The sequence below is a fragment of the Chiloscyllium plagiosum genome, unplaced genomic scaffold, assembly GCF_037043375.1.
Source record: "Chiloscyllium plagiosum isolate Xiang-an unplaced genomic scaffold, Cpla_swu_hap1 HiC_scaffold_35, whole genome shotgun sequence".
Lineage (NCBI taxonomy): Eukaryota > Metazoa > Chordata > Chondrichthyes > Orectolobiformes > Hemiscylliidae > Chiloscyllium > Chiloscyllium plagiosum.
Window position 1 is genome coordinate 19,906,483 of NW_028270173.1, and position 15,708 is coordinate 19,922,190.

The window sequence follows — 15,708 nt, forward strand, 5'->3', positions numbered from 1 at the left end:
AACACTCCTGGATGTATTATATACACACTGTGTGTTATAGGGGAATAACACTCCTGGATATATTATATACACACTGTGTGTTACAGGGGAATAACACTCCTGGATGTATTATATACACACTGTGTGTTACAGGGGTATAACACTCCTGGATATATTATATACACACTGTGTGTTACAGGGGTATAACACTCCTGGATGTATTATATACACACTGTGTGTTACAGGGGTATAACACTCCTGGATATATTATATACACACTGTGTTACAGGGGAATAACACTCCTGGATGTATAATATACACACTGTGTGTTACAGGGGAATAACACTCCTGGATGTATTATATACACACTGTGTGTTACAGGGGTATAACACTCCTGGATATATTATATACACACTGTGTTACAGGGGAATAACACTCCTGGATGTATAATATACACACTGTGTGTTACAGGGGAATAACACTCCTGGATATATTATATACACACTGTGTGTTACAGGGGTGTAACACTCCTGGATATATTATACACACTGTGTTACAGGGGAATAACACTCCTGGATGTATTATATACACACTGTGTTACAGGGGAATAACACTCCTGGATATATTATATACACACTGTGTGTTACAGGGGAATAACACACCTGGATGTATTATATACACATTGTGTGTTACAGGGGTATTACACTCCTGGATATATATACACACACTGTGTGTTACAGGGGAATAACACTCCTGGATATATTATATACACACTGTGTGTTACAGGGGAATAACACACCTGGATGTATTATATACACATTGTGTGTTACAGGGGTATTACACTCCTGGATATATTATATACACTGTGTGTTACCGGGGAATAACACTCCTGGATATATTATATACACACTGTGTTACAGGGGAATAACACTCCTGGATATATTATATACACACTGTGTTACAGGGGTATAACACTCCTGGATATATTATATACACACTGTGTGTTACAGGGGTGCAACACTCCTGGATATATTATATACACACTGTGTGTTACAGGGGAATAACACTCCTGGATATATTATATACACACTGTGTGTTATAGGGGTATAACACTCCTGGATGTATAATATACACACTGTGTGTTACAGGGGAATAACACTCCTGGATGTATTATATCCACACTGTGTTACAGGGGAATAACACTCCTGGATGTATTATATACACACTGTGTGTTACAGGGGAATAACACTCCTGGATATATTATATACACACTGTGTTACAGGGGAATAACACTCCTGGATATATTATATACACACTGTGTGTTACAGGGGTATAACACTCCTGGATATATTATATACACACTGTGTTACAGGGGAATAACACTCCTGGATATATTATATACACACTGTGTGTTACAGGGGAATAACACTCCTGGATATATTATATACACACTGTGTTACAGGGGAATAACACTCCTGGATATATTATATACACACTGTGTGTTACAGGGGAATAACACTCCTGGATATATTATATACACACTGTGTTACAGGGGAATAACACTCCTGGATATATTATATACACACTGTGTGTTACAGGGGAATAACACTCCTGGATATATTATATACGCACTGTGTGTTACAGGGGAATAACACTCCTGGATGTATTATATACACACTGTGTGTTGCAGGGGAATAACACTCCTGGATATATTATATACACACTGTGTTACAGGGGAATAACACTCCTGGATATATTATATGCACACTGTGTGTTACAGGGGATAACACTCCTGGATATATTATATACACACTGTGTGTTACAGGGGTGCAACACTCCTGGATGTATAATATACACACTGTGTGTAACAGGGGAATAACACTCCTGGATGTATAATATACACACTGTGGTCCTGGAATATTCCATTCTTGGATGCATGGTCCTCTAACTGGATCCATTTAGCACTGAGTGTTCCCTTGGTGTTAATATTAACAGCATGTGCTGACCTGGGAGAATCCCTTCGCCACTGTGTGTGGGGAATGAGAGAGAGAGATGAACTCGGATATAGAATGACGCCCATCCAGCAGAATAATTATTCTACAGTGTTGCCCAACTTCAAGTCTGCAGATCAATCCCAGCTAGGAATAGTAGATCGGAAGAGGATTAACCCAGACTCAAGATCAAGTAGATTCACAGAAAAGAAATTTATTTTTTAAAAAGGAACGTCCAATTTAGCAGCGAACAGAAAATGCTGGTTCAAACACAGCCCTGCCGCATCTTTGGAGGGATAGAAACTGAGGTTCACACTTCCAATGCTTCCCTGCTGCTCTTCCCTCTTTGCGATCGTAACCGGTTTGAAACATTAATTCCGCTTCTTGCTCTCCACACACGCCGCCAGTTTCTCCAGCGATTTCAGCTTTAGCTTCAGATTTCCAGCATCCGCATTATTTTGCCTCAATTTAACAGGATGCTGGATCAGGAGATTGGCCCTATTAAAATTACATGAGGCTACTCTTGATGACTGAACCCCCAAAATGGCGACCCAATCAGAGCAGGGACCCAGGAATGGGACTGTGTTGAGTAGTTGGTAAGGGCCAATGTGGTTACCACCCACCCCCCCGAAATCAGCCGGTTCCCCCCCCCCCCGCCACTCCAGTCTGAAACAAGACAAAGAAACATTTACGAAATCAAAACCAGCCCCGCGGGTCTCTGGCCTCCAGTACACCGTGTGGTGGTATCTCCAGGACGTACACAGGCAGCTCTGATGGTCATACTGCTCCCAGCCCGAAACCGACTCACTCGGAGATGGACCGGCGCCCAGGCAGACCTGAAAACCAGAGCCTGCCCACTCTCTCCAGCAGATCGAAGCCAGGACAACGCACAGCTCCATCAGAGTTCCGGACTGACTCTCACCCCGTGCTGTCCCTGTCCTGGGAGTGTTTGATGGGGGACAGTGTAGAGAGAGCTTTACTCTGTATCTAACCCCTTGCTGTCCCTGTCCTGGGAGTGTTTGATGGGGGACAGTGTAGAGAGAGCTTTACTCTGTATCTAACCCCTTGCTGTCCCTGTCCTGGGAGTGTTTGATGGGGACAGTGTAGAGGGAGCTTTACTCTGTATCTAACCCCGTGCTGTCCCTGTCCTGGGAGTGTTTGATGGGGACAGTACAGAGGGAGCTTTACTCTGTATCTAACCCTGTGCTGTCCCTGTCCTGGGAGTGTTTGATGGGGGAAAGTGTAGAGGGGGCTTTACTCTGTATCTAACCCCGTGCTGTCCCAGTCCTGGGAGTGTTTGATGGGGGACAGTGTAGAGGGAGCTTTACCCTGTATCTAACCCCGTGCTGTCCCTGTCCTGGGAGTGTTCGACGCCAGTTTTTATGAAATCGGGAGTTCCCTGTATGGGTTCCTCCCAGCATCCCTCGTGTGTGCGATGGCGAGAAACGTTTGCAAAACGCATGAGCACTCTGGGTTGGTGTGATAGAGAGGCCCGGTTACATTGTCAGCTGGCTGTTGGGTTTTGGTAGTGTCCCAGAACGTTCCGAGTTAAAGGTCCGTGTTTCTCCAATCCTGAGTCGCCCACCGTGTCCGTCCGTTTGTCTGTCTGCAGCTCTGGTCACAACCACCAGAAGTACAGCATCACCATAAAGAGGCAGATCCCCGTGGCAGCTACTTTGGTAAAACGAGACCGCGAGTTCAGCTCTTTGGCGTCTTGTTGGTATTTCTTAGACAGGGTGGAGAGGTTGCTGGCTTTGGTGTTGAGTGCTGAGGAGGTGGAGGGGCAGAGAGAGAGCTCAGAACACACAGACCCACAAACACACACACGCGCGGACCCACAGGCTCCCACACACACAGACCCACACACCCACCCACACACACAGACCCACATGCACCCACACACACAGACACACATACACACACCCACACACACACAGACCCACATACACGCGCACACAGTCCCACATGCACAGATCCACACACACAGTCCCACACACTGACCCGCACACACAACCACACACACCCACACGCACCCACACACAAAGTCCCCCACACACACACACACACACAGACCCACACACACACAGACCCACACAGAGACTCACATGCACCCACACAAACCCACACACACAGACCCACACAGACCCACACACAGGTTCACACACTACAGACCCACACGCACCCACACACACAGACCCACATACACAGACGCACGCAGACAGACACACAGGTACACACACGCACACACACAGACGCATGCGCGCACACACATACACAGACATGTGCACAAACACACACAGACGCGTGCACACACACATACACACACACAGATGAACATACACACACAGACACGCACACATACATACACACAGATGCGTGCACATACACGCATAGACGCACACACACATACACATAGACTCGTGCGCACACACACACACACACACAGGTGCACACACACACACACACACGGCCTCCTACGTCCCCCCCACCCCCCACCGTGCTGACTCACAGATCTAGCGATCCAATCACTACCCAATGTCCTGCAATACCATTCTCCCTCCAGCATTTATCCCAGGACTATCCAAACATTATTAAGGGTAGTATTTCAACATCGATTGTCTAACGAGTAGAAGGCAGAGAATCATAGAGATGTACATCGTGGAAACAGACCTTTCAGTCCAACCCGTCCATGCCGACCAGATATCCCAACCCAATCTAGTCCCACTTGCCAGCACCCGGCCCAAATCCCTCCAAACCCTTCCTATTCATATACCCATCCAAATGCCTCTTAAATGTTGCAATTGTACCAGCCTCCACCACATCATCTGGCAGCTCATTCCATACACGTACCACCCTCTGCATGAAAAAGTTGCCCCTTAGGTCTCTTTTATATCTTTCCCCTCTCACCCTAACTCTATGCCCTCTAGTTCTGGTCTCCCCCATCCCAGGAAAAAGACTTTGCCTATTTATCCTATCTATACCCTTCATAATATTATAAACCTCTGTAAGGTCACCCCTCAGCCTCTGATGCTCCAGGGAAAACAGCCCCAGCCTGTTCAGCTTCTCCCTCGTCACTTTCAGGTTGGAGTGCTACGGGGATCAATGCCGGGCCCACGGTTATTCACAGCCGATATTAAAGACCTGGATGTGGGACAGTCAATGTTCTGCAGCCAGGCTTATGGGTGACACAAAACCAGGTGGTAGGCCCAGTGGTGAGGAGACCCACAGAGAGAGACACAGAGAGGTTATGGGTGTGGGCAAAAACCCGGCAGACGGGACATAGTGTGAGAAAGCGTGAGGTCATGTGCACAGGCAGGACAACTAAAGGAGCTGAGAGTGAGGCGCTGGAAAAGCACAGCAGGTCGGGCAGCATCCGAGGAGCAGGAGAGTCGACGTTTGGGGCAAAAGCTCCTCAGATGCTGCCTGACCCTGCTGCGCTTTTCCAGCACCACACTCTCGACTCGGATCTCCAGCATCTGCGGTCCTCGCTTTCACCTAAAGAAAGGAGCTATACATTATTTCAATGGGAAAAGATTTGGAAAGAGGCGTAATCAAGTACAAAGATCGCTCAAAGTTGCCACCCAAGTTGATAGGGTTGTGAAGAAAGCGTATGGTGTTTTGGCTTTCATTAAAAGGGGGGGTCGAGTTTAAGAGCCGTGAGGTTTTGCTGCAGCTCTACAAGCCCCTGGTGAGACCATACTTGGAATATTGTGTCCCGGTCTGGCCGCCCTACTATAGGAGAGATACAGAGGCTTTGGAGAGGGTGCAAAGATGGTTTACCAGGATGCTGCCTGGACTGGAGGGCTTGCCTTATGAAGAAAGGTTGAATGAGCTCGGAATTTTCTCTCTGGAGAGAAGGAGGAAGAGAGGTGACCTGATCGAGAGGACAAGATAATGAGAGGAATAGATGGAGTCAATAGCCAGAGATTTTTCCCCAGGGCAGGACTGACTGGTACGAGGAGTCATAGTTTGAAGATATTAGGAGGAAAGTATAAAGGAGCTGTCAGAGGTCAGTTCTTTACGCAGAGAAGAGTGAAGGCATGGAATGCGTTGCCAGCCATGGTGGTGGAAGCAGAGTCATTGGGGACATTTACGCGACTGCTGGGCATGCACATGGAGAGCAGTGAGTTGAGGGGTGCATAGGTTAGGTTATTATATTTTACATTAGGATTAAATCTCAGCACAACCTCGTGGGCCGAAGGGCCTGTTCTGTGCTGTACTTCTCCATGTTCTATGTTCTGTAATGGAGGGGTTTGAGAATGCTGGTCCAAAAGCTGGCATCCAAGTCCAGTGAAAAATAGGGAAGGCAGACAGGGATTTAATTTCAAAGAGAACGGAGCATACGATTGGGGAAGGGTTTCCTGAAACTGGACAAGGCGTGAGTCCGAACACAGCTGGAAGACTGGGAGCGGGGGGGTTGGTCTGAGGAGTGAATGGAGGGTGCCCAGGGAAGGTTCCCTGGGGATGGAGGGATTGCCTTACGGGGAGAGGTTGTGTGGGCTGGGCTGTGCGTATCGGGAAGAAGAAGAGGTGACTTCATTGAGGAATACAATATTCTTGGAGGAGATGTGGAGAGATTGCCCTCCCCCCCCCCCCCCCAGCTTGTGGGAGAGTCTAGGGCCAGAGGGAATAATCTCAGGATGGGGGGGGGTCCCCCAGGTAGGACAGAAATGAGGAGGAATTTCCTCTCTGAGAGGGGAGTGAATTCTTTACCGCAGAGGCCTAGAGTGGTAGGTGTTAAGCCTGAGAGAGAATGGAGGGCGATGGGGAACAAGGCCTGTGCTCTCTGAATGGGGGCCGAGCAGAACCAATGGGCTGAATGGCCTAACTTCAGCTCTGCAAGGGTCTGGTCACCGGCCACCTCACAAAACCCCACCCCAACAGCAAACGTGGACAGCCAGGAGGCTGGGAGAACGCAGTGGGCCAGGCAGCAACAGGAGGTGGGGAAGGTAACGTTTCCGGTGTAACCCTTCGACAGGGACTGGGGGGGGTGGGGGTGTGTGACGGGGGAGCTGCAGATAAAGGGGGGTGGCAGCGTGGGGGGGGGGGGGGGGGGGGGGGGAAGGGTGGTGAGGTGGGGGATAGGTGGAGACAGGTCGAGGGTACAACCTGGTTGGTCAAGGGGAGGGGTGAATCCGTTTGGTGCCCGGGAGCAGTGGAAGGGAGGGGGAGGGGCTGGGAAAGGAGTCGGGGGATGGGACGGGAGGTTGTTGGAAATTGGAGAACTCAACGTTGAGTCCCCCCCGGGCTGTAGGTTACCCAGGTGGAGGATGAGGTGTCGTTCCCTCCAATTTGCGGCCTGGTTCGTCGTGGCAATGGAGGAGGCCAAGGATGGTAATGTTGGAAATGGAGGGGGAAGGGGAATTGAAACGGACGGTGACTGGGAGGTCCGGTCGTCCCCTGTGGGCCCGGCTGAGATACTAGGTGAACCGTTCCCTAAGTTTACGTTCGGTCTCCCCAGTGTAGAGGAGACCACGTCGGGAGCACCCGATGCAGCCCCGCTCCTGTACTCCACGCCCTGCCGAGAGGGAGGGAGGATAAAGGAAATTCCCAAGCGCTCGGTGTGTCACCTTCGAGCACTGCCTGTGTCCGAACGTGCCCACCCCCCGGCACAGCCCCTTCCTCCCACACACAGCGTGGTCTGGGTCTCACCACCGGCACTCAGGGCAGAGCGTACCCTTTCACCAGTGCGCCGCTCGGGGAAGTGAGGGGGGGGGGGGGGCGCGGTGGGACTGTACCCCCCCCCAGGCCCCTCCCTCCTGACACCCACACACCCCCCCCACTGACTCCCCCGCGCGTGCCCTTACCCGAGAGTGCCTCCCCTCGCTGCAGCACCTCCTCGATGTTGGTCACCATGATCTTCTGAACGTCGTGGAGCTCGCTGTTGATGGAGCCCAACTTGCGGCGCGACCAGGAGTCACTGTACGACTTCTTCAGCTTCTGGATGTAGGTGTCTGCGAGGACAAGGGGGGGGGGCGCGAGGGCAGGGGGAAAGGAAGAAGGGAGAGAGATGGGGGGGCGGCGGGGAGAGGGGGGAACAAAGTCACAAAGCGAGCTCTGGCAGCGTCTGACAGGTGGCGCCCGGGGGTAACCTACAATTTCACCGGGCCGAATGGCCGCCAGTACACCACCCAGGGTGGTGCCAATCTCATCGGTGTGGGGGCAGAGGACACATGACCAATGGTCCGGGCACGACCCGGGGGGGAGGGGGGTAGGCACACTGACCCAACGGCCAGGCTGAGGACCTCAGCCACCTGGCTGCTCCAGTTGGTCAACAGAAGCAGAAAGCTGCCGGAGAAATCAGCAGTTCCCGGCAGCACCGTGAGGACAGAGAGGGACAGAGGTAACCTCTCCAGTCCGGGGAAGACCCATCTTCAGGACGGGGAATTGAAACTCCTCTACCTCCTCCTCGCAGGAATCTGCACAATCAGCTAGATTCCTCCAACAATCAGATCACCAGAGACCACAGGGATTGGTTTAATTCAAAGGTTCCAGCTTTGAGGGAGTGCCGCACTGTCAGAGGGTCAGTGCTGAGGGAGTGCCGGACTGTCAGAGGGTCAGTACTGAGGAAGTGCCGCACTGTCAGAGGGTCAGTGCTGAGGGAGTGCCACACTGTCAGAGGGTCAGTGCTGAGGGAGTGCCGCACTGTCAGAGGGTCAGTACTGAGGGAGTGCCGCACTGTCAGAGGGTCAGTACTGAGGGAGTGCCGCACTGTCAGAGGGTCAGTACTGAGGGAGTGCCGCACTGTCAGAGGGTCAGTACTGAGGGAGTGCCGCACTGTCAGAGGGTCAGTACTGAGGGAGTGCCGCACTGTCAGAGGGTCAGTACTGAGGGAGTGCCGCACTGTCAGAGGGTCAGGACTGAGGGAGTGCCGCACTGTCAGAGGGTCAGTACTGAGGGAGTGCCGCACTGTCAGAGGGTCAGTACTGATGGAGTGCAGTACTGTCAGAGGGTCAGTGCTGAGGGAGTGCTGCACTGTCAGAGGGTCAGTACTGAGGGAGTGGCGCACTGTCAGAGGGTCAGTGCTGAGGGACTGCCACACTGTCAGAGGGTCAGTGCTGAGGGAGTGCCACACTGTCAGAGTGTCAGTACTGAGGGAGTGCCGCACTGTCAGAGGGTCAGTGCTGAGGGAGTGCCACACTGTCAGAGGGTCAGTGCCGAGGGAGTGCCACACTGTCAGAGTGTCAGCACTGAGGGAGTGCCACACTGTCAGAGGGTCAGTGCTGAGGGAGTGCCACACTGTCAGAGTGTCAGTACTGAGGGAGTGCCACACTGTCAGAGGGTCAGTACTGAGGGAGTGCCGCACTGTCAGAGGGTCAGTACTGAGGGAGTGCCGCACTGTCAGAGGGTCAGTACTGAGGGAGTGCCGCACTGTCAGAGGGTCAGTGCTGAGGGAGTGCCACATTGTCAGAGTGTCAGTACTGAGGGAGTGCTGCACTGTCAGAGGATCAGTGCTGAGGGAGTGCCACACTGTCAGAGGGTCAGTGCTGAGGGAGTGCCGCACTGTCAGAGGGTCAGTACTGAGGGAGTGCTGCACTGTCAGAGGGTCAGTGCTGAGGGAGTGCCACACTGTCAGAGGGTCAGTGCTGAGGGAGTGCCACACTGTCAGAGGGTCATGCTGAGGGAGTGCCACACTGTCAGAGGGTCAGTGCTGAGGGAGTGCCACACTGTCAGAGTGTCAGTACTGAGAGAGTGCCACACTGTCAGAGGGTCAGTACTGAGGGAGTGCCGCACTGTCAGAGGGTCAGTACAGAGGGAGTGCCGCACTGTCAGAGGGTCAGTACTGAGGGAGTGCCGCACTGTCAGATGGTAAGTACTGAGGGAGTGCCGCACTGTCAGAGGGTCAGTGCTGAGGGAGTGCCGCACTGTCAGAGGGTCAGTGCTGAGGGAGTGCCACACTGTCAGAGGGTCAGTGCTGAGGGAGTGCCACACTGTCAGAGTGTCAGTACTGAGAGAGTGCCACACTGTCAGAGGGTCAGTACTGAGGGAGTGCCGCACTGTCAGAGGGTCAGTACAGAGGGAGTGCCGCACTGTCAGAGGGTCAGTGCTGAGGGAGTGCCGCACTGTCAGAGGGCCAATACTGAGGGAGTGCCGCACTGTCAGATGGTAAGTACTGAGGGAGCGCCACACTGTCAGAGGGTCAGTACTGAGGGAGTGCCACACTGTCAGAGTGTCAGTACTGAGGGAGTGCCACACTGTCAGAGGGTCAGTACTGAGGGAGTGCCGCACTGTCAGAGGGTCAGTACAGAGGGAGTGCCGCACTGTCAGAGGGTCAGTGCTGAGGGAGTGCCGCACTGTCAGAGGGCCAATACTGAGGGAGTGCCGCACTGTCAGATGGTAAGTACTGAGGGAGCGCCGCACTGTCAGAGGGTCAGTACTGAGGGAGTGCCGCACTGTCGGAGGGTCAGGACTGAGGGAGTGCCGCACTGTCAGAGAGTCAGTACTGAGGGAGTGCTGCACTGTCAGAGGGTCAGTACTGAGGGAGTGCCACACTGTCAGAGGGTCAGTGCTGAGGGAGTGCCGCACTGTCAGAGGGTAAGTACTGAGGGAGTGCTGCACTATCAGAGGGTCAGTACTGAGGGAGTGCCGCACTGTCAGAGGGTCAGTACTGAGGGAGTGCCGCACTGTCAGAGGGTCAGTACTGAGGGAGTGCCACACTGTCAGAGGGTCAGTACTGAGGGAGTGCCGCACTGTCAGAGGGTCAGTACTGAGGGAGTGCCGCACTGTCAGAGGGTCAGTACTGAGGGAGTGTCGAACTGTCAGTGTCAGTACTGAGGGAGTGCCGCACTGTCAGAGGGTCAGTACTGAGGGAGTGCCGCACTGTCAGTGGGGCAGTACTGAGGGAGTGCCGCACTGTCAGAGGGTCAGTGCTGAGGGAGTGCCACACTGTCAGAGGGTCAGTGCTGAGGGAGTGCTGCACTGTCAGAGGGTCAGTGCTGAGGGAGTGCCGCACTGTCAGAGGGTCAGTGCTGAGGGAGTGCTGCACTGTCAGAGGGTCAGTACTGAGGGGGTGTCGTACTGTCAGAGGGTCAGTACTGAGGGAGTGCCGCACTGTCAGAGGGTCAGTACTGAGGGAGTGCCACACTGTCAGAGAGTCAGTACTGAGGGAGTGCTGCACTGTCAGAGGGTCAGTACTGAGGGAGTGCCGCACTGTCGGAGGGTCAGTACTGAGGGAGTGCCGCACTGTTAGAGGGTCAGTACTGAGGGAGTGTCGAACTGTCAGTGTCAGTACTGAGGGAGTGCCGCACTGTCAGAGGGTCAGTACTGAGGGAGTGCCGCACTGTCAGAGGGTCAGTACTGAGGGAGTGCTGCACTGTCAGAGGGTCAGTACTGAGGGAGTGCCACACTGTCAGAGAGTCAGTACTGAGGGAGTGCTGCACTGTCAGAGGGTCAGTACTGAGGGAGGGCCGCACTGTAAGAGAGTCAGTACTGAGGGAGTGCTGCACTGTCAGAGGGTCAGTACTGAGGGAGTGCCGCACCTTCGGAGGGTCAGTACTGAGGGAGTGCCGCACTGTTAGAGGGTCAGTACTGAGGGAGTGCTGCACTGTCAGAGGGTCAGTACTGAGGGGAGTGCCGCACTGTCAGGGGGTCAGTACTGAGGGAGTGCCGCACTGTCAGAGTATCAGTACTGAGGGAGTGCCGCACTGTCAGAGGGTCAGTACTAAGGGAGTGCCGCACTGTCAGAGGGTCAGTACTGAGGGAGTGCCGCACTGTCAGAGGGTCAGTACTGAGGGAGTGCCGCACTGTCCGAGGGTCAGTACTGAGGGAGTGCCGCACTGTCCGAGGGTCAGTACTGAGGGAGTGCCGCACTGTCAGAGGGTCAGTACTGAGGGAGTGCCGCACTGTCAGAGGGTCAGTACTGAGGGAGTGCCGCACTGTCAGAGGGTCAGTACTGAGGGAGTGCCGCACTGTCAGAGGGTCAGTACTAAGGGAGTGCCGCACTGTCAGAGGGTCAGGACTGAGGGAGTGCCGCACTGTCAGAGGGTCAGTACTGAGGGAGTGCCGCACTGTCAGAGGGTCAGTACTGAGGGAGTGCCGCACTGTCAGAGGGTCAGTACTGAGGGAGTGCCGCACTGTCAGAGGGTCAGTACTGATGGAGTGCAGTACTGTCAGAGGGTCAGTACTGATGGAGTGCAGTACTGTCAGAAGGTCAGTGCTGAGGGAGTGCCGCACTGTCAGAGGGTCAGTACTGAGGGAGTGCCGCACTGTCAGAGGGTCAGTACTGAGGGAGTGCCGCACTGTCAGAGGGTCAGTACTGAGGGAGTGCCGCACTGTCCGAGGGTCAGTACTGAGGGAGTGCCGCACTGTCGGAGGGTCAGTACTGAGGGAGTGCCGCACTGTCAGAGGGTCAGTACTGAGGGAGTGCCGCACTGTCAGAGGGTCAGTACTGAGGGAGTGCCGCACTGTCAGAGGGTCAGTACTGAGGGAGTGCAGTACTGTCAGAGGGTCAGTGCTGAGGGAGTTCGCACTGTCAGAGGGTCAGTACTGAGGGAGTGCCGCACTGTCAGAGGGTCAGTACTGAGGGAGTGCCGCACTGTCAGAGGGTCAGTACTGAGGGAGTGCCGCACTGTCCGAGGGTCAGTACTGAGGGAGTGCCGCACTGTCGGAGGGTCAGTACTGAGGGAGTGCCGCACTGTCAGAGGGTCAGTACTGAGGGAGTGCCGCACTGTCAGAGGGTCAGTACTGAGGGAGTGCCGCACTGTCAGAGGGTCAGTACTGAGGGAGTGCAGTACTGTCAGAGGGTCAGTGCTGAGGGAGTGCCGCACTGTCAGAGGGTCAGTACTGAGGGAGTGCCGCACTGTCAGAGGGTCAGTACTGAGGGAGTGCCGCACTGTCAGAGGGTCAGTACTGAGGGAGTGCCGCACTGTCCGAGGGTCAGTACTGAGGGAGTGCCGCACTGTCGGAGGGTCAGTACTGAGGGAGTGCCGCACTGTCAGAGGGTCAGTACTGAGGGAGTGCCGCACTGTCAGAGGGTCAGTACTGAGGGAGTGCCGCACTGTCAGAGGGTCAGTACTGAGGGAGTGCCGCACTGTCAGAGGGTCAGTACTGAGGGAGTGCCGCACTGTCCGAGGGTCAGTACTGAGGGAGTGCCGCACTGTCGGAGGGTCAGTACTGATGGAGTGCAGTACTGTCAGAGGGTCAGTACTGATGGAGTGCCACACTGTCAGAGGGTCAGTACTGAGGGAGTGCCGCACTGTCGGAGGGTCAGTACTGAGGGAGTGCCGCACTGTCAGAGGGTCAGTACTGAGGGAGTGCCGCACTGTCAGAGGGTCAGTACTGAGGGAGTGCCGCACTGTCAGAGGGTCAGTACTGAGGGAGTGCCGCACTGTCAGAGGGTCAGTACTGAGGGAGTGCCGCACTGTCAGAGGGTCAGTACTGAGGGAGTGCCGCACTGTCCGAGGGTCAGTACTGAGGGAGTGCCGCACTGTCGGAGGGTCAGTACTGATGGAGTGCAGTACTGTCAGAGGGTCAGTACTGATGGAGTGCAGTACTGTCAGAGGGTCAGTACTGAGGGAGTGCCGCACTGTCAGAGGGTCAGTACTGAGGGAGTGCCGCACTGTCAGAGGGTCAGTACTGAGGGAGTGCCGCACTGTCAGAGGGTCAGTGCTGAGGGAGTGCTGCACTGTCAGAGGGTCAGTGCTGAGAGGGTGTCGCACTGTCAGAGGGTGGTTGTGGTTGATTGATTGAGCCGGTTGTGGTCTGTGCTGTTGTTTGGGGTAAACAGCAGCGTTTGTGGAGCAGTGGGATGAGGCAGTTCTCCCCATGTCCCACATTAAAGCGCATCCCTCAACGCCCATGCACAGGGGACACGGCCGGATCAGATTTCACCCGGGAGCCTGCTGCCCGCAGCCCCTGTCTGATCTGGGGCTCTCCTTTGCTGGTCGTGGCTGTCTCGCGGTTGTGACAGGCGCCAGTCAAAGGCACGTCCAGTCGGAAGCCGGCACGGGTTAATCCGCTGCCCCAGCCCGTGAACCGTGCGGGATGTTTGCACACAGCCACCCGCTCGGAAAATGGGCTCAGGATGGGGCTCTCAGCTGACCCGGCTGCTTTCCAGCAGAACTTACACCGTCCCCTGAACCCCCAGCCCCCAGCCCCAGCCACCACCCCACCCACCCCCAGCCCCAGCCCCCAGCCCCAGCCCCCACCCACCCCCCCAGGCCCCAGCCCCCCCCCAGCCCCCCGACCACCCACCTCCAGCCCCCACACCCCCACCAGCCCCCAGCCCCAGCCCCTCCTCAAGACCCCCCAGCCCCAGCCCCCAGCCCCAGCCCCCACCCCACCCACCCCCAGCCCCAGCCCCCACCCCACCCCTAGCCCCAGCCCCCACTCACCCCCCTAGCCCCCAGCCCTCCGATCCCCCACCTCCAGCCCCCACACCCCAGCCCCCCCCACATCTCCAGCCCCAGCCCCCCCTCAAGACCCCCCAGCCCCAGCCCCCAGCCCCAGCCCCCAGCCGCAGCCCCCAACCCCCCCAGCCCCAGCACCCCCCCCCCCCCACGAACCCCCACCCCCAGCCCCCCACCCCCAGCCCTCGTCCACCTCCTGAAATTCCCTTCCCACCCCCCCCCACCCGGCTCTTTCACGCAACAAGGCGCGATTAAACCACCCGGACCCCACAGCCAGCAGGTCCTGCTGCCTCTCCAACCCCCCCCCTCCACAAGCTCAGGGAGCAAACCCAGGGGTGCAACAGTCTGCACCTCCGAGTCGGGACTTGGTGAGACCACTCCAACGCTGGGCATCCCGCATGGGCTGGGGGTCGGGGTGTGGGGGGGGGGGGGGGGGGGGGGGGAGATGGACGCTCAAACATCCCGCACTCATCTTCTTTCAAACAACAACAACAACAAAAACCCCAGGGTTTGCACGGTGGCTCAGTGGTTAGCACCGCTGCCTCACGGCGCCGGGGACCCGGGTTCGGGCGGCTGTCTGGGTGGGGTTTGCACATTCGGGGTGCTCCCTCAGTCCAAAGGTGCGCAGGTCGGGGTGGGTTGTCCGTGATAAATTACCCCATAGTGTTCAGGGATGTGTAGGTTAGGGTGGGTTGTCCGTGATAAATTACCCCATAGTGTTCAGGGATGTGTAGGTTAGGGTGGGTTGTCCGTGATAAATTACCCCATAGTGTTCAGGGATGTGTAGGTTAGGTGAATTAGTCAGGGGTAAATATAGAACAATAGGGTAGGGGAATGTGTCTGGGTGGGTTACTCTTCAGAGGGTTGGTGTGGACTTGTTGGGCCGAAGGGCCTGTTTCCACACTGTAGGGAATCTAATTCTAAATCCCAAGTGAGGTCAACCCCCAGACATTTATTCTGCAAAAAACAAAAGAGCCATCCTGCCCCTCATCAGGACCTCTGCAAGAATGCCAATTTATCAGGGGGGAGCAACTGTTTATGTAGGAATTAGAAAAGGCTGCTGATTGGCTCGGTGGTCAGCTGAGGGTCAGATTGTCAACAGGTTGGTCGACGCATTGCCGTGGCGAATGCACTATGGAACCACGCTCCCCACCTCCTTGCCCCTGCGCTCCAGTCAGAATTTGGGATTCTTGCGATTCTGTCCGGGTGACTGCAGCATGGAAGCCTCCCACAGCTCCCCTCCCCCGCCACCCTCCCTCAGCCTGCCACCTTGACAACGGTGGTGGTGGTGGGCAGGGGTGGGGGGTGAGGGTGGTGATGTGGGCTAACCCAGGCCAGGAACGGGTTGGCGGCGCCCCGTTTTCTGGGAACAAGCGGTTCGTCTGTGCCAA

General features: G+C 55.4%; 1 protein-coding gene across 1 annotated transcript in view; it reads right to left on the reverse strand.

The window, feature by feature from the left end:
* Positions 1-2,164: 2,164 nt before the first annotated feature.
* The window catches only part of LOC148140412 (vesicle-trafficking protein SEC22b-like), a 54,728-nt gene continuing 41,184 nt past the window's right edge, over positions 2,165-15,708 (reverse strand). The window contains exons 4-5 of the mRNA XM_087979342.1: positions 7,778-7,924; positions 2,165-3,737 (exon numbers count right to left, since the gene is read on the reverse strand). Of these exons, the coding sequence (XP_087835468.1) occupies positions 3,589-3,737; positions 7,778-7,924 (296 nt within the window). The 3' untranslated portion in view covers positions 2,165-3,588. The remainder of the gene's footprint in view (positions 3,738-7,777; positions 7,925-15,708) is intronic.